Here is a 27,153-nt window from a genome sequence, read left to right as displayed (position 1 = left end):
AAATTGAATTTTTCCAGTGTTAAAAATAAAAAAAAATTATAGTGGAATACTTATGGGCCATTTTATCTATATAGTATATCAAATAAAGATTATATTAGTAATTTTTAAAGTGGTGAATAACGTGTAGTGCTCACCAAATATTTGTAATTGTGTGTGCCTGTGGAATGTAGCCAGGTTAGCGCAAGTGATCTGGTAGTAGTGGTAAGAGTGGAGTCAGTTTGCAAGACTTCTGCCAATATTTGATTATCCAGAATAATATTAGTCTGTATGATTGACTGACTTCTGAAATTTTTTTCTTTCTCTGAAGTATATTTGTATTGTTTTTCAAAAGGAATTAGGCAATTTTCTCTATTTCAAGCACTAAGCACTCATGGAGTGTATGAGTTGTTCAGTATTCTAGCAGCCTTCTGAAGACTTTGCTAAAACTGTGCCCTTTGCATGTTACTAACCTCCAGGAGCTTCCATTAATCTGTTTGGTTCATGAGGCTTACAGATATTTTTGCTCAGAAAACTCACCTTTAACAATGTTTTCTGGTACTTCCTCCATGTCTGTCTGCTCTTTTCTCCACATTAGCTGGTGGAGAAATGAGAATCTTTTACAGTTAACCTCTTTAGTGTATTCATTATTCTAATTAGTTGAAACAATTCTCTGTTAATTGTTCTTGAGGTTACCATATAAATGCTTCCAGAAAGGGTACATGGTACATGAAATGGTCCTTGTCAGCAAATGGACGCTCCATCCACGGGAAACAGCAGAACGTTTCACAAAGACAGTCTTTAGCATGACTTCCTTCTCTACATTGCCCAGGGCAAGCCTATGTTTATTCATTGGCTCTGGTGGGAACACAGTCTCACTAGATTAAACTCTGCTTTTGTAAATACCCCCTCAGCTGTACAGGTCACTTTCATTAAATCAGTCAGAATCAGTCAGTTGTTCATTGATGAGGTTCTTAAACATTTGCAAGTCAGCCTTCTCCAGCATGTCTTAGGGGAGTCCTTATGCTCCCATTTCAAGAAGAAATGTTTAGCCATCTCCTGTGAAGTATTGTGTCATTTTGGCACCTTGCAGCACTGTGCAAAGCTCATTTGTTAGGAGGCGTTTGAAGTGGGAAATATCTCTGGTGAAGGTGTCAGAGTTGAAGACATGAATCCACCATTGCCGTTAGATATGCAGACAGAATCTTGGTACCTGAGAGTTAGGATTTAGGGAAAATAGCTAAAACACCTGGTACCTCACCCAGCTATAGCACTTTTAATTGCTGCTTTTTCTATTTTTTTTTTCTACATCTGAAGTTCTCTTATTAGAATCAATCGGCAGCAGTATTTCTCCTCCTCCCCCTGCTTCCCACTGCTCTGTGAAGAAAAATGTGGCTCTTAGGGATTGCAGGGAACAGCACAGTCAAGAAAATTCTTTGTATTTTTAAGAAGTGGGATGATGGCTCTTTTGCCCGAAGGTAAAACTCAGTTTGAGCAGTAGGGGGCATGGAGAGTGTGTGTGAGCATAACTGCAGGCTGAAAAACCTATGTCTTACTTGCTTCTACGCCTTGTTCTAGAGGGGAGGTCGAAAGGCAGCTTCAAGTGTGCTGCATTGCTCTTTTCTAAATCTCCCAGTTCTTGGGGGTCTGACTTTTCAATGAGAAGTGGGCAGTGCTAGGATGAAACATCTACCTTTTTGTGAGTTACAATGTCCTGTGCTTTAAAAGAGCGATTCCTATAATTATACCTATATCCAGATGTTATTCAGACACTTCAGCTTAGTAGCCTGGAGTTCTGCAGCTCAGCCTGTGGTCTCAGGGGAGGCCAGTGCTTTAGGAGGAGGAGTTGCACCCTCTCTTACCCTCCTGCTTTCTTCTCCAGCATTCTTTTGTACTCCTAATATTTGAATCCCTATTACCCCCAAACAGAGGCTTGTAAGAAAGGATTTTGGCACAAGAGGCTTCTGGCATATTATTTCCTCCTTTGTTCTCCCCAAAGGATGGGATCCCTAATCTCCTGATTGATTTGGAGCCAGCTCCCTGCTGCCGAGGGAGGGATGTGAAGCTTTTCTGCCATCATCCCTTTGAGATACACTGCTGGAATGTGCCACTAATCACAAGGAAGAATTTCCCCTTCCTGCTGGCTGTTGCTCAATGCACTTTGGTTTGCCCTGGGTTGTGCTTCTGGCTGGTATCATTGAGGCCTTCAAATTGGAGCTGTTCCTTCATTTCCTTGTGTCTGGAGACAATTTTGGAAATAATCCTGTTCTGTTATCCTCCGTTATCTTGTTAAGGCCGCTGGCATGGCTTGTCGTGTGTCACCAATTTGCCTGCATCCAGAGCTCCTGGTTCTTCCCTTGTTTCTAAAACCACTTGAAGCCCATTCTGCAAAATGGGGGTCACTGGAAAGTTCTGTACCTTCCTTTGCTTTGCTGCTGGACCCTGATGTAGGTTGCTGAAGATGTGAATTCCTGACCCTGGGACAGTATTTGTTTTATTTGTTTTCACTTCCTTTTTCTAGCTGAGAGTGTGAGTTCACAAGTTTACTCTGTATCTATAGGAAGGCAGCAAAGTTGTTGTAGACATGCAAATATGCTGTGTGTCCCTTCAGGTTTGCATCATGAACTCAAGAGGAGAAATAACTCAGGGTTTCTCATAGAGGGCTGATACACTGCAACCAGGTCCCTGACTTTTACCCATTTGTGCCTTTCTCCTTGGAAGAAGTGTCACCTTCTGCCCATGACTGCTGGCCTAGGAAGCCTAGGCTGGGACTGTAAGCACTGTTTTTCAGGTCAATATGATGAGCACAACAAAGTGTTCAAATCAGTTTGGGGAGTTTTTTTAAGATATAAATTAATCTGAAGTACTGGTCTGCCAGCTCCAGGTGCTGCCAGTAATATCACGCAGGCATGAATGGAGATCTGAGGAGCTGGCAGGGATGTGGTTCTTCTCTCTTCCTCCAATGAACCTAGTCACTTAGGAGGAGAAACTCCATCAAAGCATCTGTCCAGTTTGTGGGGGTTTACCCAGGATGTTCCTAGGGATTATTACAAATATGTGTTAGTAATTTCACGATGGTTGCAGGAGTAAAACTAATTTTTGTCTAAATAAGTGCTTTTGTGGGTACTGTTGCATGTGAATGTTATTAGGTGAGCAGCTACGTTAAAGTCAGTCAAATTCAAATTTATCACTCTTCTTAAACATACCATGTGTAGTGTTCTGGTGAGGTGGAATGGGAAAATTGGGTATTTAAATTGCACAGCAACAGCATAGCTGCTTGCAGTACCAAAGGATGATAATGAATTTTCAGTTATTCTTTGTTGCTTTTAAGTAATGATACAAAACAGAAATCTGAGGCTTTTCTTCTTTCCTCTATATTTTATTTCAAGGAATAGGATCATTTCAATTGAAATAGAATTTGCTTACTCTAACATTAAATGCAGCTAACTAACCTCACCTATTCCATGCTGTGCAAACCTTTTGACATGGTTTCATTACTGCCTCATAATCAGTAAGATTTGCTATTTACTTGAGTGTGGGAAGCAGAGTTTCCTTCTGTTTGGCAGATTTTATTAAAATCTGAAGACTTTCAGGACCACAGTAAATTAAGGCTGTATGCAGGGAATTTGTACAAAGATACATAACCTACATGTTATTAACTACTAATAAAACTTAATTAGTTCCTTAATTACCTACTAATGAAACTTTTGGCTCTCCAAACTGTGATTTGTCAGTGGTGGTCAGTTTGCATGGGACTTCAGGGTTCAGCTGTAGCGAGGACTTTCAATGAGGAGTATAAAATTATGGCACATTATGGAAAGCCTTGAAGTTGCCTCACATCTTCTGAGCTGATCAGGGGTTTTGTTTTCCCTTCAGTGAAGCACAGATTATTTCTTATACAGTCTTGCTGAGAAGTGGAATTCAATGCATCACATCTGCTTACAGCATTGCGTAAGATGAAGTGACATTTCAGGTAAATGTTTGGTATCATTCTGTGATGGTCAGTGATCAATGGCAAAGACTCTCAGCAGACAATTGGCCCAAAGGTTTGGGACTTAGTGATCTGAAAACCACTTTGCAGAACACAGCCTTGTTCTGAATAAATGTCAGGAGTGCAGATTGTGATGAGAGAACAGAAGATATTGCCTAGAATATCATGTAACTCTTCAGAGTTTTTCTTTACTTATTTATTGTGTAAATGTACACTTCAATTCCTGTCCACTGTTGAGAATAAAAAATTATTTGAGGAAACTCTTGAATGAAATTTTATTTCTCATCTTTGGAATTTGTGAAGCCTGTTTATTTAGTATCCATTCAGAAAGAAAACTCTGAATTGAGAATTTCCAGTCTTTCAGGGGAATCCAAGAGACTTATGTAAAATTGTTGTCTTTGTTGATAACATTGCTTTCTAGAGTTTGCAGAGAGAAGTGTGTTATTTAACGTAACTCTCATTTAAATAAGTTCTTCCCAACGTGTTTCTAACAGGAAGTGTTGGACCACTATGTCACAACAGCTGTCAGATGCTCTGTAAAGATAGTTACCCCCATATACTTGGTTGACCCTGTAAATAAAATTCGGATATACCTTTAAAGTAATTGGCCATGCTATAGTTAAATTTTTCTCTGGTAAAATATAATGTTTTTGCCAGGTGCAGGGCAGGCAAGGAAGCAATAAGGGGGGTAATGGGGAGAATGGAATTGATTATAGGTGGTATAAATTTCAGATGATGTAAAGTATCAGCTCTTTGCACAGGGAAACCAGTGATTAAAGACCTGGATAGTTCTACACAATTGACTTATACTCTGGTGTAGTGTTCTCCAAATTGCAAAACCAATCAAGCACCCTAATTGCCTTCATTCAAAACCAGTCACCAATTTGATTCTGTTACCAGCCAAATAAGACAGCATAAATCAGGCAGTGTGGGTGTCAGGGAATGCTCAATTGGGACGCAGCCAGATCTTATGTAAACCTAACAATAGTGTATTAAATCCACGGCCAGGGGAGCCTTGCAATTTTCACTTCAGACCTGCATCTCCTTTTGGCTTTCTGTGACGTGGTAAGTGTAGAACTGAAAAGCTCCAGCTCTGAATGCCAACCCCAGCTACAATGGTGTGGCTTTACAATGGCTGTGGTGTAAGCGAGGCCTAAACGGGGCCTTTACTTTGTAGTGTCTGCTTTTATTAGGATTTTTTTGTAAAAGGCTCTAATGGGATTTACTTTGCTCCCATTGAATCAAACTGTTAGTGACATTAGTGAGAGCAAGTTCAGACCCCAGTCAGCTTTTCACTGTTGTTGTACAAGCATTTATTGGTTTCTTTGAGTGGAGTGGAGTGAATTAATTTTCATCTTCAGCATGCATTCTCTTTGCTTTTGTGCAAATATTCTATTTTTGGGGGGAAAAAAAATTCTGTACTTGAAAATCTCACCGTATTTCAGCATGCCTGTCACTCAACAGTGTAAATGGGAAATGGAGCTGTATGACAACTTTTGGATCTCGAACACACTGAATGACTATGGAAACAATGAAAGATTGCACTGTGCCTGAGGAATCTTTCTTTGGAAGGAGGGATTAACTGCTCTCCAGCTATCAGTAGGAGAGAATACCCATTAAAATATCTCCACACCCAATCTGACTATCATTTTAGGAGGTGCAGTCACAGATAAGCAGTGGAAGATCTTGTTGCTCAAACAACAGTTGTTAAAAGCAAATAGTTTAAACAGATGCTTGAAGCAGAAAAAGAAAGGATATGTCTGCCACTGATGGGGCCATGTAAGAAGTCTTGTAACAAATTTTGACCACTATACATAGGACTCTAATGTGAAGTGTAAAAATTGAATTGTCCTATATTAAAAAAAGGGCAAAAGTCAAAAGAATTTAGAAAACTTCCACGTCTTTCAAACGTGAACAAGAGAACAGTGCATAAAAAGGACAAAATTACAGAATAAACCTGGAAAGGAGGTATAGAACATTTCACTGATACATTAAAAACTAGGAATGCCATGCTGAAGACTTGACCTATCCCTCTCATTCTGCCAATAATAAAAGAACATGAGCATCTGATTTCTGACAAAATGTAAAGGCATTCCATAAAAAGAAAGTAATACTTTATGCAGAAAATATTGAACCTGTGTTACTTCTACAGGAGAAAACACATTATGGTTATTATGACCAGTACCTACTGCCTTTACAAAGATACAAATACAAAAATAATTCATTCTTAGGTTTCAGTATATAAATGTATCTGAAAAAAAACTCCTCTGCTGATGAATAGCATTACTCAATTTTCCAGGTGTGTAATACTGTTTGTTTTCTTAGTTCTCTAATATATTACCTCTAAACTGGTGAACAGGATGTCAGATTCTAAAACAATGGCAAAGAATTACTGTGAGTGTTTGAAAAAATATATTTCCTGTTGCTGAATGTTTTCTGAAATAGCTGGAAGATACACTCTTTGACTTCCTTTGGCTGTTAAGTAGAGGTAAAACACACTGTTCTAAAATAGCAAAGAGTTGAAGGCACAAGAAGAATTGCAACCAGTTTCAAGTAAGCCAACATTGTCATAACCTATGAATTCTGGTCAGTTTTGTGTAATTGCTGTATTCAGTTCATGGCTTCATATCTGGAGGTATGTAATTTCTGATCTTGAACAAGGGAGAGAAACAGAGTGTCATGCCCGTGTTGGACACGACTGCATATGCAGGACTTGGTCCAGGAGGAAGGAAGCTGGCTACAAAGAAGTTATGCATGACTTGGTGGAGAAGTCAAAGGAAGGCCAATAAAGACTTTTTTAGGAAGGTCTGACCTAAGCAAAAACAACACTGGAGACAGTTCGTAACACTAGAACAATTTCTTGACTGTCTGTGCAGTCCTTTCTCAAGCTTATGGGTCTGCCTGTTGGCCGCCAAGGAGATGAGCTGCAAAAAGGATAATTAGAACTATGAGAAGGAGATAACCTCATGCTATTAGAGGATGAGCAGGAGGGAAGTAGGCCCACTGGTGGTGATAGGAGAATGTGCAGACAAGTGAGGTGCTACTTCTGTAAGGAAACATAGAGCTGCTGGGCTGAAAGTGAGCTGAGGAAGACAAGGAAGGAAACTCGAGCCTCTTCTCCCAAGAGTATGGTGAGTGTCTGCTCAGAAAACCCCTAGGTTGGGGTTGACTCCACTCAAATGCAAGTATCTCATTCACTCCTGCAAGTTTCTCATCCAAAACCCAAAATGTACTGATCTAATGGTAGAACCTGGAAGAGAGCAGTGGAGCCTGATGAGCATGAAGAAGCCCCTCCACCCATGAGCCCTCCCCTTTCATGTGCCTAGGGGAGTGTGGAGAATTTCTTCTGAAAAGTGGTATTGTAAACTGGACAGAGGAAGGAATTGAGTGCTTCTCCTCATGAAATCCAATTGCATAGTAAATACTTTTTCTTTCTCTTTTCACTGGTCCCCTTTCTGCTATTTTCTCTTCCCGTATCCTGATTTTCATTCCTTCCTAGTCTCTCACTTCTCTTCCATTCTTATTTCATGTCATTTCATCATTGCTATCTTCTTTTGCTCAGATTCTGGAAACATTTATATCCTTTTGCTAAATATACCGGTGCTGTAGTCTCTTTGCCTTTTTCCTCCAAATGACCACATTCTGGACCCTGTGTTCCACTGCCTGGCCCACATTCTCCATCTGGCCTTCCCTTACCATATTCCCAGACATGCAGAGCACTTGAGGCTTATGTGGGGTTTAAAGAAAAAAGCTACAGGTACAGATATCCATTTCCTCCTTGCAGCAAGCAGCCAATTCTGTGGAGGCAACAGCAACACGAATAAGACTGTCCTGCCAAACCCTGAGATGGTGTCAAGCTACCCCTCTTTTTAGACGAACAAACATATGCAACATATTGATCTTTCATACCCTTCAGAAAAATCTCTGTGTTTTTATGGTGAGTGGCCTGAAAGATCTGGTTTTGCAGGATGTGAACAAAGAATCCCAGATTTCAGTTTGCAGGCAGATGGACCTTTAAACAAAACTCCCTGCACAGCAGGGACATCTGTTACAATTTGTGATCAACAAACTTTAAGGATACTCAAAATTCAGCTATGGGGCTCAATCCTTAGCTAGACCCAGCAGGAGAAGTAAAAGGCAAAGTCTGTGTGCTGTGAGCTTTGCTGAGAGCTGAAATAGTTCCTGCAGCAAACTGGAACTATGTGATTTTAACCTCATATTGTCTGGAGCATTGTTTGGACATCTTTTCTTCCACTTCTTTATCCTAGAAGACCTGACTAAGGAGTAGGAGACAGTGACAAGCAGTTTGGTGTATCCATTAGAGGGGTACTCTACATTAGGATGACATTTTTCGAAATAAATCCTTCCTGAAACTGTGCCAATGGCAATTTTTCATTCACCCTGTGGAAGCAGGAGCCAGCCCAATTGTTTGCATTTACATTTAATACATTCCGCATCTTCTGTTTGGAGTTAAAGGGTACTAAATAATTTTTGTCCCTGGCGTTGAGTGTTGGAGACTATAGAACTGTTTCTGCTCTACTTTTAAAAAAGGTTCATTAGCTGGTGAATGATCTGCATTTAGGAAAAACCAATAATTTTCTATTAAGTACCAGGAAATAATTTATTCAGTGCGTCTCTTCTTTGCAATTTCCAGGGTTTTCTGGAAAAATTATATGGCTCTTTTCATTGCAGTGGTCATTTCTGATGGCACTGGCACTTGTGCAGACATTATATGAAAAGAATAGTCTGGATTTTTTTCCCCAGAATGGTTAGTACTAAGGGTCCTTTAAGACACGGCTTAAGTGCTTTGCCTCTTTTGTCACTCGTTAAATGTGTATGCTTTCTTTTCTTCAACTTAATTTTTTTGGCAAATACTCCTTCAACTGTATTCCTTGCAAACATTAAGCGAGGAATTCAAGGAGCTTTGCTTAGATGCTCACAGTGTGTTTTACTTGGACAGATAGGACAAACATAAAATTCATAGGACTGTGTGGCTGGCACACCACATGCTATATTTTAAAAGAATTCTATTTTTAGCCTCCCTGTTCCTGATGCTTTTAGACGTGAATTAGTATTATGTTTATAGAAAATCTGAACTCGTATCTGTGAATATTTAAAAAAAAATAAATCCAGAAGGTGCAAACTTATAGGGAAGCAGAGCCAAAGCAATTTCTATTTCTTCTTCTGGCGAATATTTAGGAGAAATATTTAGATATTTTAAGCTCTGCTTGACAAGTTTCCCTTAATATCTCAGGCTCTTCTATCCCTAATTGCTGGTGTCACAGCTTTTCCACAGTTGTGCTCATGCCAGCAATGGCTTGGAAAAGCCGTCTGTAATCTAAAATTTTATTTTGAAATTCATTTTACAGGGTATACCTGGCAAGAAGTCAAAGTGCTTCATTGTGTGATCTTTCCACTTTCCTCACTACATAACATGGCTATAGCTCTCCTAGCACTTCTTTCAGGGGTAGGCTCTCCCCACCTCCCAGATCTGTCTCCACGTGATCTGACCTTTCTCATTTTGGGGTAGAAATGTGGAAATACAGTGTGAATATTAATTTAGCAACTGAACTGTGTCCTCCAGCAACAACCTTCGCTCTTAGATACAGTAGGGAAAAAAATTGATTTACCATCTGCTGGTGTCAGACTGATGCTTCGTTGTGCCCCTTCAGAAGAAAAAAAAAAAAAAAGGTAGGTCTCCTAATGTACTAGTTTGAAAACAAACCAGTGGGAGGCACCAAGTCAGAATAATAATTTAATGGAAATTAAAGAAAAGGGGAAAAAAAAGGTAAAAGAAAACACTGTCAAACTGACAGAGTCAAGGTACAACCTGACACCCTGTTAGGCAGGGTGGTGGTAGCAGTCTGGTAGAATGGTGGCTGCAGTCTTCTGAAGCAGTGATCCTGTAGTAAAACAGTCTGCTCTTCCTCAGGAAGTCCAATGGTGGCTGTGTAGCTCCTGTCCTCTGGAAATCCAGTGGGAAGCCGGTGTCTCTGGTGTTCAGCCTCAGCTTATATCCACGATGGGATGCTTGGTTCCTCCCTCTGGGCGGAGCATCTCACAATGGGGTAACGAGTCATGAGGCCAAGTGTTGATTAGGCTCATTAACAGGAGATAGTCCGGAGGGAGTTATCTCTGAGTCAGGCGGCAGGACAATGATGGGCAATTAACAGAAAGATAGTCTGGGGGGAGGAGGCAAGGAAACACTGCCCCACCTGATTTCAACAGCTGATGGGGATGGTAATAGAATACGCTGCAACCCAGGACACCTAATTACCTCCTACTGTTTCTCCCTAGTTTGGGGTAACATTAAAAGGAAGAAAGTTGTGTTTTGTTGATAATATACTCAAAATGACTGGCCCTTTTCTGACCTTTAGGGAATATTCAATAGAAGAAACTTACTGTTTTTACAGTGACTTATAGTGGTTTTTATCTATTGAATAGTTAATATTAGATGGAGTGTCCCGTGATTGTGCAGCTCTCAGTATTACCTAATGTTATTTGTAGATATCATTAAGCAAGAATAGTGTTTCTCTCTTTGCAGAAGAGAGTCTGTGTGGAAGTGTTCCCAGCTGGTACTCTGCCATTTTCAAAATTTCATCCATGTTTAGTCGTCTGTAGATTTTTTTTCAGATTATCACCTTTTTCTTTGTGGATACTTGAAAACAAACACATGTTGCCCTTTGTAGACTTTAAATCGTACTGCTAAGAGGGAAAAGCCTGGATTGTGCATTCATTGGGAAAGTTGTCAATTACTAAGTGGAAAGAGGGATACCCCTGGGGAATTCCATTTGCCAAATTGCCATAAGAGATCTTTTGCTTAGAAAATACTAAACTCATATAAGATGCTAATGGAGTGTGCTTACAAGAACATGTTTGAGTGTAAGTATCTTTCTCTTTGAAAATTTCTCTTTGAAATCCTTTTTTATGCTGCTCAGTTTGGGACTTCAGCATAAATTCTCCTTTCCCAGCTAACATCCGTGATCAGTCCAACTGGGACATGCTTATGATGGCTTTGCTTTGTTTTTAATAATATTTAATACCAATAACAATAATTTATTATTATTAAAATGCAAAGTCTACCTTATAGAAACTACTCTGCAACCTATACATTCCAGTTTTAGTAGTTAAAAAAACAAGTTCACTATCTCTCTTTAAAATGTTATAAATTCATGGGTATCAATCTCAGCATAACGCAGAGAATGCTGAAGCATAAAAAAAAGATCAGTAAAAACTATTAAAGTTTATATCAACTCTTAAAATCAGTGGAGATGCCTGTGCTTCTTATCAGAAGCAATTAATAATAGTAGATCTTTTCACGTCAGGCATTTGGTAACTGAGGCTTTGTTGGCCATTATAAACCTCAAATTCTTTTATTGCCCATTTGGTCTTGTACTTTAAATTGTTGTTTGTTTCCTGAGAGTCAGATTATGAAGATACAAATTATCAGGTGAGGATACCACATATATTGACCTAACTATAAACTGCTAGCAATATCTAAATAGAGAGATGTGAAAAAAGTTTCACAAGAAGTGTGTGGAAATAAGAGAGGAATGGGAGAGTCATGAGGACAGTGAAATGGATACTCCGCATTTTAAGGAATAGTCTGAAGCCAGTGATAATTGAAAATCTAGATGCTAGTTGCTTACTTGCTTTGTCTGCAAATTCTTGAACATCTGAAGTCAAATGTAAGTGTTTAAGTATAGATTATACAACCAATTATTTCTGTTCTATCATCTTTTTTCATGCAAAAATGTGGGGTTTTTTTAAAAAGGTACAGTGGATGACTCACCTTTTGAAAAAATTAGCCCTAATAGAAAGTAAATAGAGGTAGGAAGAATACTGGAGGAAGAAGCAAGACAGTGAAATATTTCAGTCATTTGTTCCTGTTGTTGAGTCTTCTGTTTCCAGACCTCAGCTGTACCAATATTTCCTCCAGGAAGTAAGAGACATAATGAATGTGTGTGTTTTTTTCCAAAAATTAGTTTATAAAAAGAAGGAGGTCAATAGGGCTCCTTGCAATTTGCAACCCTGTTACCACAGAGGTAGCATTCTTCCAAGCACCAACAAACACTATTGACTTTCCTTAAGTTCAGAAATTTTGCATCATAGTGGTATTGATTGATTTATTTATTTTTAAGTAAGGAAAAGCACAAGGAGGGAAATGCATAATCTGATGCTATGTTTTAGAGATTAGCATAGTGGAATTCTGTTGTAGAGATCAAACGGGGCCATATGCACCCTCTGCTTTTGATTGCTGTATCACAGTGATCGATGCAGCAAGGCCGTATCAGACCATTAAACATCTCTTGTTCCATGAGCCATTGCTAAATGCTTCAGAACAAGGTGCAAGATATACTGTGCATAATAAGAGTAGAATATCCTGCCCAGAGAGTATTAATCTTTCTAGCCTTCTTGTATAGCCTGCATCATGAAGATTTATATACTTTTAAAATAAACAACAAAGTCCCCCATTTCCTATCTAAGCCTCCATCTTTTTGTTCTTGCAAAGAAATAAAGTTTTTATCTTCAGCACAGGATCAATTCCATTAGATATTTAAGTCTTTCAAATGAAAATCTTTTCTATGATTCTAGTACCGTAACAAATCCTCTGAGCTCCTGTAGACTGCTTCCTGTGCTTACAGCTGTGCATATGCTTACGGTTCTTGGTGCACTGGGACCTTGGCATCCAGAACAAAACTGACATCCAAGGCCTGACTGACACTTCCTAAAGTTATCAAATTTTTGCAGTTGAATGGTTATCAAAATCTTGTCAAACCGTATGACTGATGCTAAAGAGACAGATAAACACTATATCTTCTGCTTCATCTAGCAAGTTTGTTATTCTTTGATCAGCTAGATGTGATCCATGAAATCAAATAATTTCTTAAAATTTATCTTACCATATCTGAATTCAATTGTTTTTATAGCACCTATATGCCTGTGTATTTTTTTTTTGAATTTGAGGATACAAGAAAATATTTATTTTTTTAGAGTAAAATGTTCTGCTTCTTAAAAATAATTTTTTCAACTAAAAATGGTTTTTCATAAACTAATAAAATTGTTTTGCATTAATTAATTTTTTCTCTAGAGAGTTTGTAATGAATTACAATGTTTCTGACTCAAATCAGAATTTTAAGCAGCAGCAAAAAATCCCCCCTATGTATGTTCTATCTATTTGATCTAAGTTAACAATTCTTATTAGGAAAGTCAATGTAGAAAATATGCATTTTTCTGTATCACTGCCTAAGTAAAAGAGAGCTGTAAAAAAGGTGGGTAACCTCAAATCATGGTGTCACTAGCATCTATTCCATGTCCATATAGTAATTTTTATTTTGTTAACAGGTTCACAACACCATCAAATACTTCAACAGCTGACATCTCAATGTTCTATTGTGCAGCAATATCTGCAAACAGTTTGGGTATAATGACGGTCTAGAGCAGATATTTCTAAAAATCTCAGGAGATAGGGACATAAATGTATTTGGATTTTAGAATAAGCAATACAGTTTTTCTTCAATATTTAAACTGTAGACCATAATGTTTTCTTTTTTTCTGTCTCTTTCTCCATTCACATTACATAAAATCTTAGAAGCAGTTATAGAAAGAAGAAAATTACCCTTTCCTCCTAAATAAATGTTTCTAGGTGTTTTAAAATATATAATTTAAAAATAATGTCCAAAAAGTTGTATCAAGGTGTTTTTAATCTCAACATTTTCCCCTTATGTAACATCGACACAGATGTATAAATGTAAATATACATAGATGAATGAGATTAAGCAAAGCTCTATTATTTTGATTCAGCTCCTCAAATTTACTTTCCTCATCTTTGCTTTTGTATGACTTTAGCTTTCTTAAATCCATCTAATTCACGGTCCTGCATTTAGTGTCCTTAAAAAATTAGTCTGCTTTTAGATTTAAACAAAATTGGAAACATCCTCAGTGTTGTTCTGCCTGTGTTGTTCTTTATTCCACTTAATTATACTTACATATATGTATATGAATTATTAGAGGCCTTTCTGTGTCTTCTGTTGTGTTTGTTCCCAATCATACAAGCTTTCATACTCCTTATATACCTGGAAATTGACCAAAAGCCTGATTTAGAGGTAATAGTGATTTTTGATCTTCCAAATAATAGTTTTCCTCTTTAGGTGAAAAACCATCTTTTTATTCCAGATATAGTAGATGGGATTCCTTTCTTTTACATCTATGCCCATTAACTCACCCTCTTAGTTCACTAGGTACTGAAAGTTGCACTTAAATAATCATGAAGCTACTTATAGGTGATTGGAATTTTTAAAATATATTTTAAACTGAACAAATAATGTATCTCTAAATATATCTCTTGGTAATCTTTAAAAATATTCCCATGAGTCACTCTGAACTGTGCAGGTAGAATAGGGTAACTAATGTTTTAAGCTTCTGTACAAATCTTGTTATTATTACTGTTTTTTCCTGTTTCTGCTATAAGGTTATGACACCCATACATGTCAGGAAACACAAGGTATGACTGAATATACTATATGGGAAATTTTCCTGAAATGTATATTCTAAGTACAGAGCTGGAGAGACCATCTACTGACATAGCAACATGACATTCAAAATATTCCTTTCAAAGGAATTTCTAGGGTATTAACTTTCTGTTCATTCTCTAGCATTTTTAGAGAAGTGTCCTTGCAGAGTGGTAAGAAATTCTACCCATCCTCAGGCTTTGGAAATACAGTTATCAGCTCTAGAAAGGCTTGGACTTGAGAAGCAGAGGTTTTAAACCAACTGGGAACAATGTGACAGGGTAGTATCTGTTTATCCTCAGAGCCTTCTGCTGTGGTTTCTGGTCATCTTCTCTCTTGTCCTCAGTCTCTGTTCTTCATTTCTCATCTGGTTCTTGCAGCCTGGACATGACTGATGTACTTATATTTTAAAATCTGGATTTTAACATTTTAACAAACATTTGGGGATATGAAAGGGGGCTCTGGCTACAGCAGGAAGAAACACAAAAGCAGAGGTTTCTGTCCCCCTCTTTGCCTATCAAGTTCATGATGTTTAAGTTCAATAGGAAGGATCTGAATCTTCTTCATCCCATTGGGCACTAGGGAAAAAAAAAAATCCCTTAGGCTGAGTTGCACTGAGTTATTCCCCTAGCTGTCAGTGTTTCTTAAGTGAAGAAGTACAGCTCCACATGCCAGGCTCTGAGGAGCTTCAGCTGGATTTCCTCTCTTGAGGCTCAATGACTTCTCTTATTTGAGCACCCTCCAACAGGATTCAAAAGATCTCTGCTTTCCACTTAGAGCCCCTCAATGTGTGATAGTGCAGTGTGTTGGGCTTATTTTTTCTCAGCAGTGTAATTTGAAGAAAACTGAAGCTATTTGCAGACCTGCCTGAGCTTTTCTTACTGTAGTAACCTTTCTAAAATGTAAGTAATTGGTGTTTTGTTGTTGTTATTTTGGTTTATCAATTCATAGAGTATAAAATGCCAGTCTGAAACATTTGTGACTTGGCCAAAATGCAAGTCAGCCCATAAAATTCATGATCTTTAGCTGCTAAGAATAAAAGGAGTGGTTTATAGTTTGAAGGAAAAGTACTAGTATGGGGAGGTTGCTTGTTTGCACTCACATTGATACTTGATAGTAAGAGTGTATTAATATATTTAGAAACATTTTGCTGATATTATCTTTACATACAGTAGACGGTGACGCACAAGAGAACTGTGTTTAACTCAAAAAGTAGCTTTGACAAAGCTTTGTCAGGGTTCTGTTTGCTTATACCCACGGTTTACTATGAGGTCATGAGTAGTCCCATTGTTTCGAATGCTGTGCTGACCAAAGCCAGAGAAGCTTTGCATGGTCAGACATTCAGCATGTGTGCCTCATATGTGCCTCATGCTGCTCGATTCCTTCAGTTGAGATTCACTAAGTGTTTCATTAACTTAATAGTATTTTTGTTTGTTTGTTGATGCCTGTGTCTCCTTCATACTAGCTTAGACTACAGGATTGTTAATAATCTGCAGAATCATTTGGCTTTTAATAGCCTTCCATTGCTTTCTTTTTTTTTTTTTTTCCTAGGGGAATAAAAGCAAAACTAAGGAAATCTCTCAAGCTCTGGTGCCTTAGCATATTATCGCTTAGGTATTCCTATTGTCTTTTATTTTGGGAATTTTAATGTCATTTTACTTACTTTTTAATGAAATCTGTAACCTTGTATTGATGCATCCTGGAAAACCAGTCTTCGCTACACTGAATTCATATAGCTTATAGTCAACTTCCTTGTTATAATTTGCTCATCCCTTTTAATAAGTTAATCATCTCTCTCTTCTCCAGCATGAATGCCCAAAGCTTAAGGGAAGAAAAAGCAGCTTTTCTAGACAACTCTGTAGCCCTACATGCGTGTTTCTCTGTTCTGTATTTGACACTCAACAGATATCTGAGGCAGTTGAAATTGATTTGGAGTACCCTGAGAGCTGGTCTTGAAAATGTCTTCTTATTTTCTTTTTCTCTTTGTAGTTCATTCTGCTTTCTCTTTATTTTTCATCCATCCTACTGAAGTCATGGAATTGTTAGACTGACTATTGTATTTCTAATGGATTGGCTGAGTACTGGAAAAGACAGAGGATATTAGCCTTTTCACATTCAAATGTGTCATATGCAATATATGTGGTTCTATGAATAATTAATTTGAGTGAAAGGCCTGTCTGAGTATGATTTCACAGAGTAAGAAATAGCTTTTTATTCCTTGATTTCCTGGCTGTCCAGTTTGCTCCTTGTTTTTTAAAATGTTCATTGAGCATTTTCAGCCCAACGGTAACCTTTGGCAAATCATGATTCCAGTAGCAAAATTCATATTAGGTATTCATCTCAATTTAAAAAGATGATTTTGTCTGTTCTATTTATCTGCCTTTTGCTTCATCCTCCTGCGTTCCCTTTGTTGGATCTTTGGGGCTATGTTGTCTGTAATGTCTGTCAAGTGATCAAACGTGTTGGTGCTTAACAGATAATGAGAGTTCAGCCGTGATATTGAAAAGTGAGCTATAATTTTCCCTATATTACTTAATTCAATAAGAAATGGTTTTGAGCTTCAGATTGTTGTGCTGGAAATTATAACTCCATGGTCAGAGAAAGCAAGCTGTTTTATTGTCAAGGGAGCAGGAGCCTGTTCACCAATCAGCAGTAAAACAATTTATGGGAGGAGTATTTGTTTCTCCAGCAGAAAATAAAAACTGTTTGTCGGGTATTGTAGCTAATGACAGGATGGATAAATCATGCACCTGCAGAACTCTTGGTATACAATAGATATAACATTGCAGGAAAGAAATCATAGCTTTGATAAATGTCCTAATCCCACGGTGAGGTTTACAAAAGCATGCAAGCCCGTCTACAGGAGTTAGCTGAAGAGTGGTACATTGGTTAGTTTTGTGGAATTTATAGAATTCTTCCCAGTGGCCAAATGTGTTTCATAACTGCTCTGCGTTCAGCAAAGTAAGCATTGTGTGTACATGAAGGTTTGTAATATGCATGTGATGCTGGAATCAACACTTGCCTTACTGCAGCCAAGGAAAGAAATTTGACTTTTTATCATTTGGTAGAATTGTAGAAGTGATGTTGTGCCATGGACGTTTTTCAGTTGTTCATAAGCATCCCTCTTCCCTGGTATCTGAGTCTGGATGGCATTCACTGGTTAATGTTTAAGATCTGCTTGAGTTGTCAGCCAGCTGTTACTCTTGGTATTGTCTAAAAAAAGTTCTATACTGCAGATCTAGTGTGAAGAAAATAATTTTGTATCCAAGACAGTGGTTGATTTATTGTTCAGGGAGTAATTCGATATACGTGTAGTGAACAGATACATCAGAAAGAACTTTAAGATCCTGCAGAACATAGTGAAAAATACCTTTGGGTACTGTAAAAGGGGAAGGAATTCAAGTGTTAATGAAATAATTATTTTTCTCCCCAAGCTATCAAAAAATAATGAGTTTCACAAAAGATGTTAGCTGTCTGTAAAAAGTCCCAACTTGGCACATAGGTAAATGCTAAAATCAGTCCTTAATCTGTAAAGCTCCTGAACTTGTGTTGCAGTTAGTTTTACACAGAAAAATAAAATGTAGGTATAAGTGGTTTGTTGGCTTACAGCAAAATTGATAGAAGAGCCCTGTGTACTTGGGAATGTGATCCTAAGGAAATACATTTATAACAATAAATATTTTTTTTCAATTTTTGCAGTACCCCGCTTTGTTCTCTGGTTTACCGAGGGAATGCTATAAATCCCAAATACTGCTGCGTATTTTGCAGAAAATTCCTTCAAGATTGGCAAGAGGCACATATGAGAGAAGGATTCTCAGACCTTGTAAAACCACTGCTCTGGAGATCTGGCAGTGATATGTTTTGTATGTAATCAACAAATTTCCTTAATAATAGTGTTCACCATTAGACTTTCTGATCTAGAACAAATCCTTTGCCTCTGTGACTTATGTGCTTAACAGCTGCTAGTGGAAGAACATCCTTTTCTCCAGTCACTCTGTACAGATGGGCTGTATATGCATTCGTAGGAGTATTGCATTGAGTGGTTTATTTTATGTGGGTGACTCCTTTAGAAACCGTAAGTGTGCAGGTCATCTGTGAAAGGGTCTTAGCCAGTGCTATCTTACTGGAGTTTACTAGAAACACTCAGTTCATGCTCCTCTTGGGTTAACATAATGCTTCACTACTTCAAATTGTAACCTTGTTGTTTTAAAAAAGGCTGGAGTAAATTTAACAGATGCCAGTGTGATTTATTTTCAGAAAATAATTACTTAATGACCTACCATTACAAGGTCATATTCAGTGTCCTTCTGAGGTGGTTATGATTTAAATTTATCACAATAGATTGACTAAATAATGTTCTGAACCGAAGAAACTTTGACATGGCCTTACTTGGAGTCAAGATACTCACTGTGTTTAAAAGTAAATGCAAGGTTTAAACTAGACCAAAAAGAATCCCATCTAGCAAAAATACATTTTAATCCCAGTTTACTTTTTACAAAGAATGTAACAAAGATAAACAAATACAAAAAAATATGCTTTGAAGAGTCTCCTTTCATCTTCCTTTCTGTGGAAGGAAGACATACAAATGAGTGGTCCAGAAGCATGAATGTCTCCATTCCCTATGGCTGGGTACTACGCAGGTAAAAAATCCATTACAGTTGTCTCTTATGCAGGCAAAATTCCTTTCCTTATTCTGGAGAAATTAGTTTGAAGTACGGAAGCATTTCTTGAGACTTTTACTTGGCCTTTACACTGACATTGCCTGCTGAGAACTGCTGGTGGTAGTGCTTTTGGAGAGGGGTGTGTGTGCAGAAGATGACTGAAACCTAGTGGTCTCTTGCTTAGAGAACCACCAGGTAACAATAAATTTTTTTGTGTGTCCCACACAGGTTGCCAAGAGGTTTTAAGGCTTTAATATGGGTTACCCCTGGTCTATCTCTTATTACTCATTCTTTGCCCATGGTGTAGATGATAAGAGCCAGAAAACCAGCCTATTCATGGCCTCTTCCTCAAGCTGTGAAGGCATTTATTCAGCTCCTCTGCTCACCCTCTTGTAACTACAAGAGCAACGTTTCATATTTTGCCCAGGAAAAAAATGCTCTTGGGATTCAAGTAACAGTTAAAAGTACAACATGAATTACAGTGTTGTCACTGGAAATGGCAGCAATTCTAACCAGAAAGTGTGAAAGCCATATATATTTTGTTTTCAAGGCATAATAACTCTGGGGGAAAATAATGAACGGCAAATTCTTTTTCTGGAATACATTCCTTGAGTAATTTGAGACCTGTCCTAAAAACACTCTCAACTTAGTGTTTGTACTGGGCCCCAGCTGTAAGTATTCAAGCTGTGCAGACCTGGGTCCCCTTCACCTGGCTGGCAGGGAGCCTGCCTGCCAAGCAAGGCTATCCCATGGAGAGCATTCCTCTCTCACTTACTGGGAGGGGGCACGTGGGCTGCACACCCTGAGTTTTGGCATGATGTGGGCAAGCTCTCAGTGCTCTTGGATCCACTGGGTGAGCTGTAACCTTACATGTATGCTGAGGTATGAAATACAGCCTCATCATTTCTGTGTGGTTTCAGTGGAATGCAGTTTCCCTCAGTTGATCCTGTTTTTCCAGGTAGAGCATATTGAGTTTCAATTCCATGTCTGGAAAAACAATGTTTCTCTCAAATTTGGTCATGTCTCTGAAGTTTTTTCTTAAAGGTTATGAGACAAACTTGATAAACTTGAAATCTGCAATGGCCCAAATATTAAAAACTCATTTCTTACTAAAACAGATGAAATCTTGTCCTAGACTGTACAAGATTTGCAAGCTATAGTGAATGATTATATTGGGAAAAGTAGCAGCACGAAGTTCCTCTTTTCTGCTATTAAAAAAACCCCAAAACAATCTGCAATATCTTTCGTGTTTAGTTTTTGTAACAACCCCAAAAGAAAAAAAACACCTTCACTCTTCGATTTCCCAAATCTTTAAGGTCTCTCAGGTGGATTTTGTGATGAACTAGCTTCAGATTTGGTTTGCCAGTTTCATATTTTCTCTGAGCATTAAAAAAAACCCCAACATTTTAGCTCATGCAATAATGTTCCAAGGAAGTTATTTTCATTTCTTACTTTTACAGGTTATAGGAAACCTTTGATTTCTATGGGAACAGTAGTATTTTGTAAAGCATCCAAACTTTTAAGAGCATCGGACTGTGCTTTGCATCATGGTCTGATCCAAATACAGGCATACAGAGTTTCTGAAAGCAGTATCTCCAGAATGGCAGTTTTCTCTCCTTGGCTTTTCCCATCTCCTGTAATCTTTTTAGCATCCAAAATAAGGGATGTCAAATCCCTTGAAGGGTTGGGGAAAGAGGGTGGATACCCTTTCAATCACAATTCCTTTCAGAAAAAAAAGCCCAGAAGATGCAGCTGAAGACAGAACCATTCTATAATCTAAGTCAAGGGGACTGAAACCAGCTCAAATTGTGGGGGCTAAGAAAATGGCATCATAGCTCTGTGAAGTTGCTTTTAAAAGGTAGTGGGAGCCTGAATTCCGATGTTTGCACCTCTTTAATCCCACTTACCTGTTGGTTTTGGTTTTTTTCAATGTTAGTCAAGAGGTAATGTGGAGAATATCTGAGCCTCTGCCTTCTTTTGGAGTGCCAAAGCCAATAATAATCATAGCATGTTGGAATGCTCGGCAGAAAGGTGTCTGATAGATGTAGTAAATCTTGCATTTGATGTGATGTAGAATTTCAGAAGTTAGCACATGGTTTTCCTGTTAGTTTACTGTATGGTGACACTAATGCAAAAGAGTGGAGGGCATGGGTGTGAACGACATGAAGACTAAGGCTATGTCAGAACTATCAAGTTTGCTTAATGTCCTAGTCAAACGGTGCGCTTTATTCACATATGAATAGAAAGGAGTGGCTGCTAGTTCTTACATCCACTATAAACTTCTTTAAAAGTTAGAAATGTTGCACCAGGCAAAAATATTGCCACCATTTAAAATGTACACAGTGCTCTGATGATAAAAAGTGTTCCATAAATACTGTGTTCTATTTTTTCCACTGTTAGACTTCACACATCAGCTATTACAAGAACTAAGAACCAAAAGCAGTTAAGCTCAAGAAATACTAATAATACTAATAGCACTTTGCACTTCACTCATGCTTATGTCCAAAAATGTTCAAAACTTTTACAAACATAAGGAAAAGGTTACTCTAAAAGTTTTAAAGTAAGATTGTCCATACTTGTAAACCAGAGAAGTTAAGGCACAGGAAAAAAAAGGTTATACTTTAAAATATGCTTAGACATTTAAATTTTACTGATCTTAATTTTATATTGCATTAGGCCTTTTGGGTATAAAGGTACTAGACAGACTTATTCAAGGAAAAGAAAATTCTCCCCTTGTTTTAGAATATTTCTTATTTCTGGCAAGACATATATGGCAAGGAGGGCAAAAGTTTTTGTGGGGTTTTTTGGTTTGGTTTTGGTGATGGTTTTTGTCTGTTTGTTTTAATCTCATAATTTCCTGCAGAAGTTTTCTGAGAAAAGGTGACTGGTTTGTCCCAGAAGTGGCAGTGGTGGCCTGCCATTAACAACCTAAGAGCTATAAATAAGACATTGAGATTATGGGGAGAGGTGATTCCTTTTCTTGATGGAATCAATAGTTAAGGAGAAAGAGACACACTTCTAAATCCTGAGTAAAAGCTCGTGTGCCACTAGACCTGCCAGTTTTTGGTGAGTTTATCTTTGCTGGCTGCCAGACACCCACCCAGAGGCTCTTTTACTCCCCTTCCTCAACAAAACAGGGGTGGGAAATAAGGTTGAAAAGCTTGTGCATCAAGATAAAAAACAGGGTGATCATTTAGCAATTACCTTCACAGGCAAAATCAGACTCAGCGTGGGAAAAATGATTTATTACCAGTTAAAATAAGTTTGGATAGTGAGAAGAAAGGGGAAATTACTACAATACCCACCCCTTCTTCCCCCTGCCTTTTTCTAAAGCTCAGTTTCACCCTTCTGTTCCTCAGCCTGAGCCTGAGCCTGCTTCCCACCCCTGCTGGCACAGGGAGATTGGATGCTCTCTCTTTCCTGGTGTGGGAGATGGGCAGCTCCTCTCTTCTGCTCCTCACACTCATCCTCTGCTCTAGTGTAGGTGTGGGCCACCGTTCCTTCAAGACATCTCCGCCTCCTCCAGCGTGGGTTTCCTCATAGATCCTGTCCCACACTTGCTCCAGGTGGGCTCTCCAGGGGCTGAGAGCCTCCTCATCCTCCTCCTGCTCCCACGGGTGCTTGCAGGCATGTTTCTTACTTCTTCCCTCACTCCCAGGCAGCGTTTTGCTCTTTTCGAAATCCATGTTCCCAGAGGCAGCGCCGCCGTGGCTGCAGGGCTCAGCTGTGAGGTGGGCAGGTGGCTGGGAGCTGGCCGGGGCCTGCTGTGTATGATGGGGTACAGCTCCAGCCTCACCTTGCAGGGCCTGCCCTGCACTGCCAGCACCTGGGCACCTGCCCCAGGACAACATTGTCCCCTCCCAGCTTTCCCAGTTGGTCCAGGGTCTCTTTCCCACAGCTGCCTCTGGGCTATGCTGAGAAGGCTGCAGAGATAGGCAGCGTTTTGCTAATCAGAAAATGCCTTGAATTCAAACCATCAACTTTTGGAGTCCCTGATCTCACATCCTTGCCTTCCAACCACCTGAGGGGACCAGGCTGTCCTGGGACTTTGTGGCTGGTGGTGCAGAGATCTCTATTTTCTGGTGGAGAACCTGGATTTCTTCAAGATTTCTAAACCGATTATCCTGTGAGTGTCTCTGCTGACTTTGGTTTTGTTTCGCTATGTGTTTTGGGTGGTTTTTTTCTGGAAGTAATCCAGCAGAAAGAGAGCAGCTTTTTTGATGCTATCAAACATGGTAGTCCCCGACCAAAGCCATTCAGAGCAGAGGGCTCTCCTCTCAGGGACCTACCTCTCCCATGGCTCCCGGCCACCCCAAGGGGGAGAGGGGTCTGTGGGGTCTCACTTGTTGCCTCTGTATCCTGAGTGACTTGCATGGGTAGTGCCCCCTGAGCATCCTTGGTGCTCTGAATGCCTCACTGTTCCTAATGCACCCCGGGTGAGCTATGAGCTGGATGGAGGAGTAGAAACAGGGCAGAGAGGCTCAACGCTGTGCCTGGATTTAGCACTGGGGCTGAACCGTGCCTCCAGCATGGCTACAGATCCCGAAGGGCGTTTTTTGTGGGGCACAGACAAAACCCAGGCAACAGAAGGCTGTCCAGCCACTGAGGCAGGCTGTGTAAAAAACAGGCTCATTTTTGCTCCTGTTCTCTAATAAGGGAACAGGTATTGTGCATGTCCGTGTAATGCCAGTGGCACATCTCTCCTTACTGTAGTGGAGCTCGCTGCCCTTGTGAAAATAATCAGTTAACAATTATCACAGCTGACAATGCACCTTTACATCCCATCAGCCACCTTCCACTGGTCCGTACAATGAAAACCCATCGGAAATAATAGGAAGAAGCAAAGTTATTATTAGGATAGAATAGCTCAATGTTCACAGAATATTTGATGCGGGATCAACTTCTTAAGAGAAATTAATATGCAGCCACACTTAAATATCTGATGTTTATAAAGGGGAGAGATGTACACAGAGAAGTACATTATGGCTAAAAACCTACTTGATCTGGCCGAAACAAAACTTAGCCTTCATCTCTTATGTAGAAGCAAGTCTTCCAGGGCCCAGAAAGAAAGATTTGTCTTTGAGGAGTGATCTGAAAGATAAGTAATACGTCAAAGGAAAGAGAATGCAGTTTCTGCTCCTTGGGGAAAGAGGGTAAAAGGGGAAAAAAAAGAAAAAACCCCACATTGAAACTCCTCTGGTTTTTTTTGTTGGTTTTCTTTTTCCTAGCTGTAGCTATATCCACTTTCCTTTGATTTTTCATGATTTAAATTCATACTAAAAGTTTTATTTCAAATAAGCCCCTTTAACTGTAGGGGCAGATATATTTTTTCTCCTAAAGCCTTTTGTAAGAACAAAGTAACCACTTGTCACACACAGTGACTAATGAGAGTTTAGTGTGGGTTTTAGTGTTCATTCATACGCTTTGTGTTCAGCTAGTCGTAAGTTAAATCTTTAGAAATCACACCGCAGGAATCCCAGGGGTGGGGGCAGGAGGCGAATCTGTCGAGATATTGAGAGCTGGTGAGCGGAAACTGCTCTTTTCAGGCTTCCTAATCGGCGGCACAGGAAATAAACACATGCAGGAAGTCAGTTGGCCTTTTCTTGAACTTAAAGTTTATACAGCAATTGATAAGTGAGGCAAACTTTGTGTACTTAAACTTTTGAAAATTAAATGAAATAAAGCGGGCATGTTCAGCCCATGCCAGCATGGCCTGTGGTTTCTGCAACCAGCTCATGTAAATACAGTATTAAAAACAGGAAAGACTACAGGGTCTATATTTTTACAGCTAGAATATGTCCTTGAAACCTTTTTGTATGTTTTCTCTCTGTCCTGTTTTCCTTCCATTTCTCTAATTCTCTCCTGATGAAACTGAGCTGAAGCACTGAAATTAAACTGAAAGTCATGTTTATGAAGCTGTTTTCCATGCTTCCACACCAGACTCTGCTCTTTTATCCTTTCCCTGACCTTCTCATTTATCTTGTAAGCACCTCAGGGTAAGAATGGTCTTGGATCATGTGAAACACCTTGTTTGATGGTGGCCCATATTGATATTTGGTTAATGCTACACGTATGATGTATAAAAGTTGTCTTTGAAAGGAGGGTAAAAATAAATGAAGTGTCATTCTTGAGTATAGCTTTTGAAATTGATAGCATCAATTTGCTAACAGGGACATTTTAAGCATTTCTAAGAAATATTATTTGTGTTTGTATTTCTTGAGCTTTTACTGTATTAACAAGGTCACTGTAAATTTAATGCTCTGAAAAGAACAGGTTTAGTTTTATAATAATTACAATTAGTTGGGGTAAATTTGCATGGGAAATTTAGAACACCTTTGCCAATAAAAAGAAAGCAAGCAAAACCCAAATGAAGAGCAGAATATGGAGTAAAAAGTACATTTGCATGTCTTTGAAGACCAACCTAAATACCTGCTAAAAATGCATCCACTCCTATGCATCTTTTACTCCTTTGAAAATTGATTTTTTTTGCTGCCCTAATAAACCACTCCTAACAGTGCAGATGTTTATTAGGCATATTTTTTATAAAACAAGGACTAGAAGCAGAAAGCTAGAATTAAAGTAAAATGAGAGAAGGACAGAAAGAATGCATGTGAATTACATATCTGTAGTCCAGGTTACTTTCAGATGAAATTATTGAATTAAAAAAAAAAAAAAATCAAGATTTTGGAATTTTTTTCTGAGTAATTAAAACCTGTCATGAGATTTCATAGTGTGCTTAGAAGTTTGCATATGTGAAATGCAGCTTTGTGATGGCTTGGCCTTAGCTAGCCACTAGATGGGATTTCAAATCTTGAAGAAATACATCTAAACATTGGCCCCAAACTGCCGTTTACTGTAAAATGGCCATAGCTGATCAGTTGTTCAATAAACGTCAATATAATAAAAAAATATGGAAGTTTCTATGATTAATCTTGGGATTGTACCTTCTACACATTTTTAGAACATCCCCTTACTTCTATCACTTATCAATTGTCCATTTGATTTATATCCCAGCCTGAAATCTAACAGCCATCAGTCTTCCTTTTGGGCATTACAGTGACATAGCTCTTTCACTGATGACTTTGGTGGAATCCATTTTTGCTTTTCCCAGCTCCTTACAGGAAACATTCAAGTTAGTTCCAAACCATATGGCATTATATGTTTGCACAATGATGATTTATAGCTGCATTATTTGTATTCTACCCTAAAAGCTATTTTTACGTTGCATTTCTTTCTTTTTTGATAGTCCAGCTCCACAGTGAGAACGTACCAAAACAGTAAATCGAGAGTGACCATGAGCCCTGGCTTTAGCTCCCAGTGGAATAGCAGCCAACCTGCTTGGAATACATACACCTTTCCAAGAGCAAGCTTGCACTACCAGTCTCATGCTAGCTACACCTACTGTGCTGGACATCCTGCTGTAAGTAATGAAAATGTTTTCTGCAGTTACCTAAATGAGCTCTGTGATTCCCTGGGAGGTGGAGGCACTCAGGGGCTGACGGTTCAGCACCCTTCTCCAGTGCTCTTTATGTCCCATGGCAGTCAGAACAGCTCACATGTCCTAACCCTAACTCTAAAAAAAAAATTAGAATGAGCAAATGTGAAAGTTTTATGGCTCAGTACAAATACATACATTTTTGTAAATTTAGCATTCCTTCTCCTTGCGTGAAATTATTGTTATATGTCTGGGTTTTGGTGTCAGAGAAAAGGTCGGAAAAGCAATATTACAGATGGCCTCATTTCTGTTTCTAGAGAGCCTGCAAGATGAATGAATTATTCTTTCTATGTCAGACATTTTAATTTGTGTGGATTAGTCAGAGAAGGAGAGCATCTCTTCTCATCATTAGATTTGTTTAGACTCACTACTTTATCATTAATGTGATCAGTGGTGAACACGCAATCTTGTTGCTAAGCAAAGACTACTGGTCTTCTGTAATTGCATGAACTGGTGGCCAGAAAGAATGGGGAGGGGTGACTCAGTGTCGTTGTGTGTTTTAATTTGACAGTCGTGAAA

General features: G+C 38.8%; 1 protein-coding gene across 1 annotated transcript in view; it reads left to right on the top strand.

Annotated features, from left to right (window-relative positions):
* RBMS3 (RNA binding motif single stranded interacting protein 3) overlaps positions 1-27,153 on the top strand; it is a 709,804-nt gene that overhangs the window by 189,857 nt on the left and 492,794 nt on the right. The window contains exon 3 of the mRNA XM_048301460.1: positions 26,386-26,559. Within this exon, the coding sequence (XP_048157417.1) occupies positions 26,386-26,559 (174 nt within the window). The remainder of the gene's footprint in view (positions 1-26,385; positions 26,560-27,153) is intronic.

This window comes from Corvus hawaiiensis, chromosome 1, assembly GCF_020740725.1.
Source record: "Corvus hawaiiensis isolate bCorHaw1 chromosome 1, bCorHaw1.pri.cur, whole genome shotgun sequence".
In the NCBI taxonomy this organism is placed as follows: Eukaryota; Metazoa; Chordata; class Aves; order Passeriformes; family Corvidae; genus Corvus; species Corvus hawaiiensis.
This window is presented reverse-complemented; position numbering and strand designations above follow the sequence as displayed.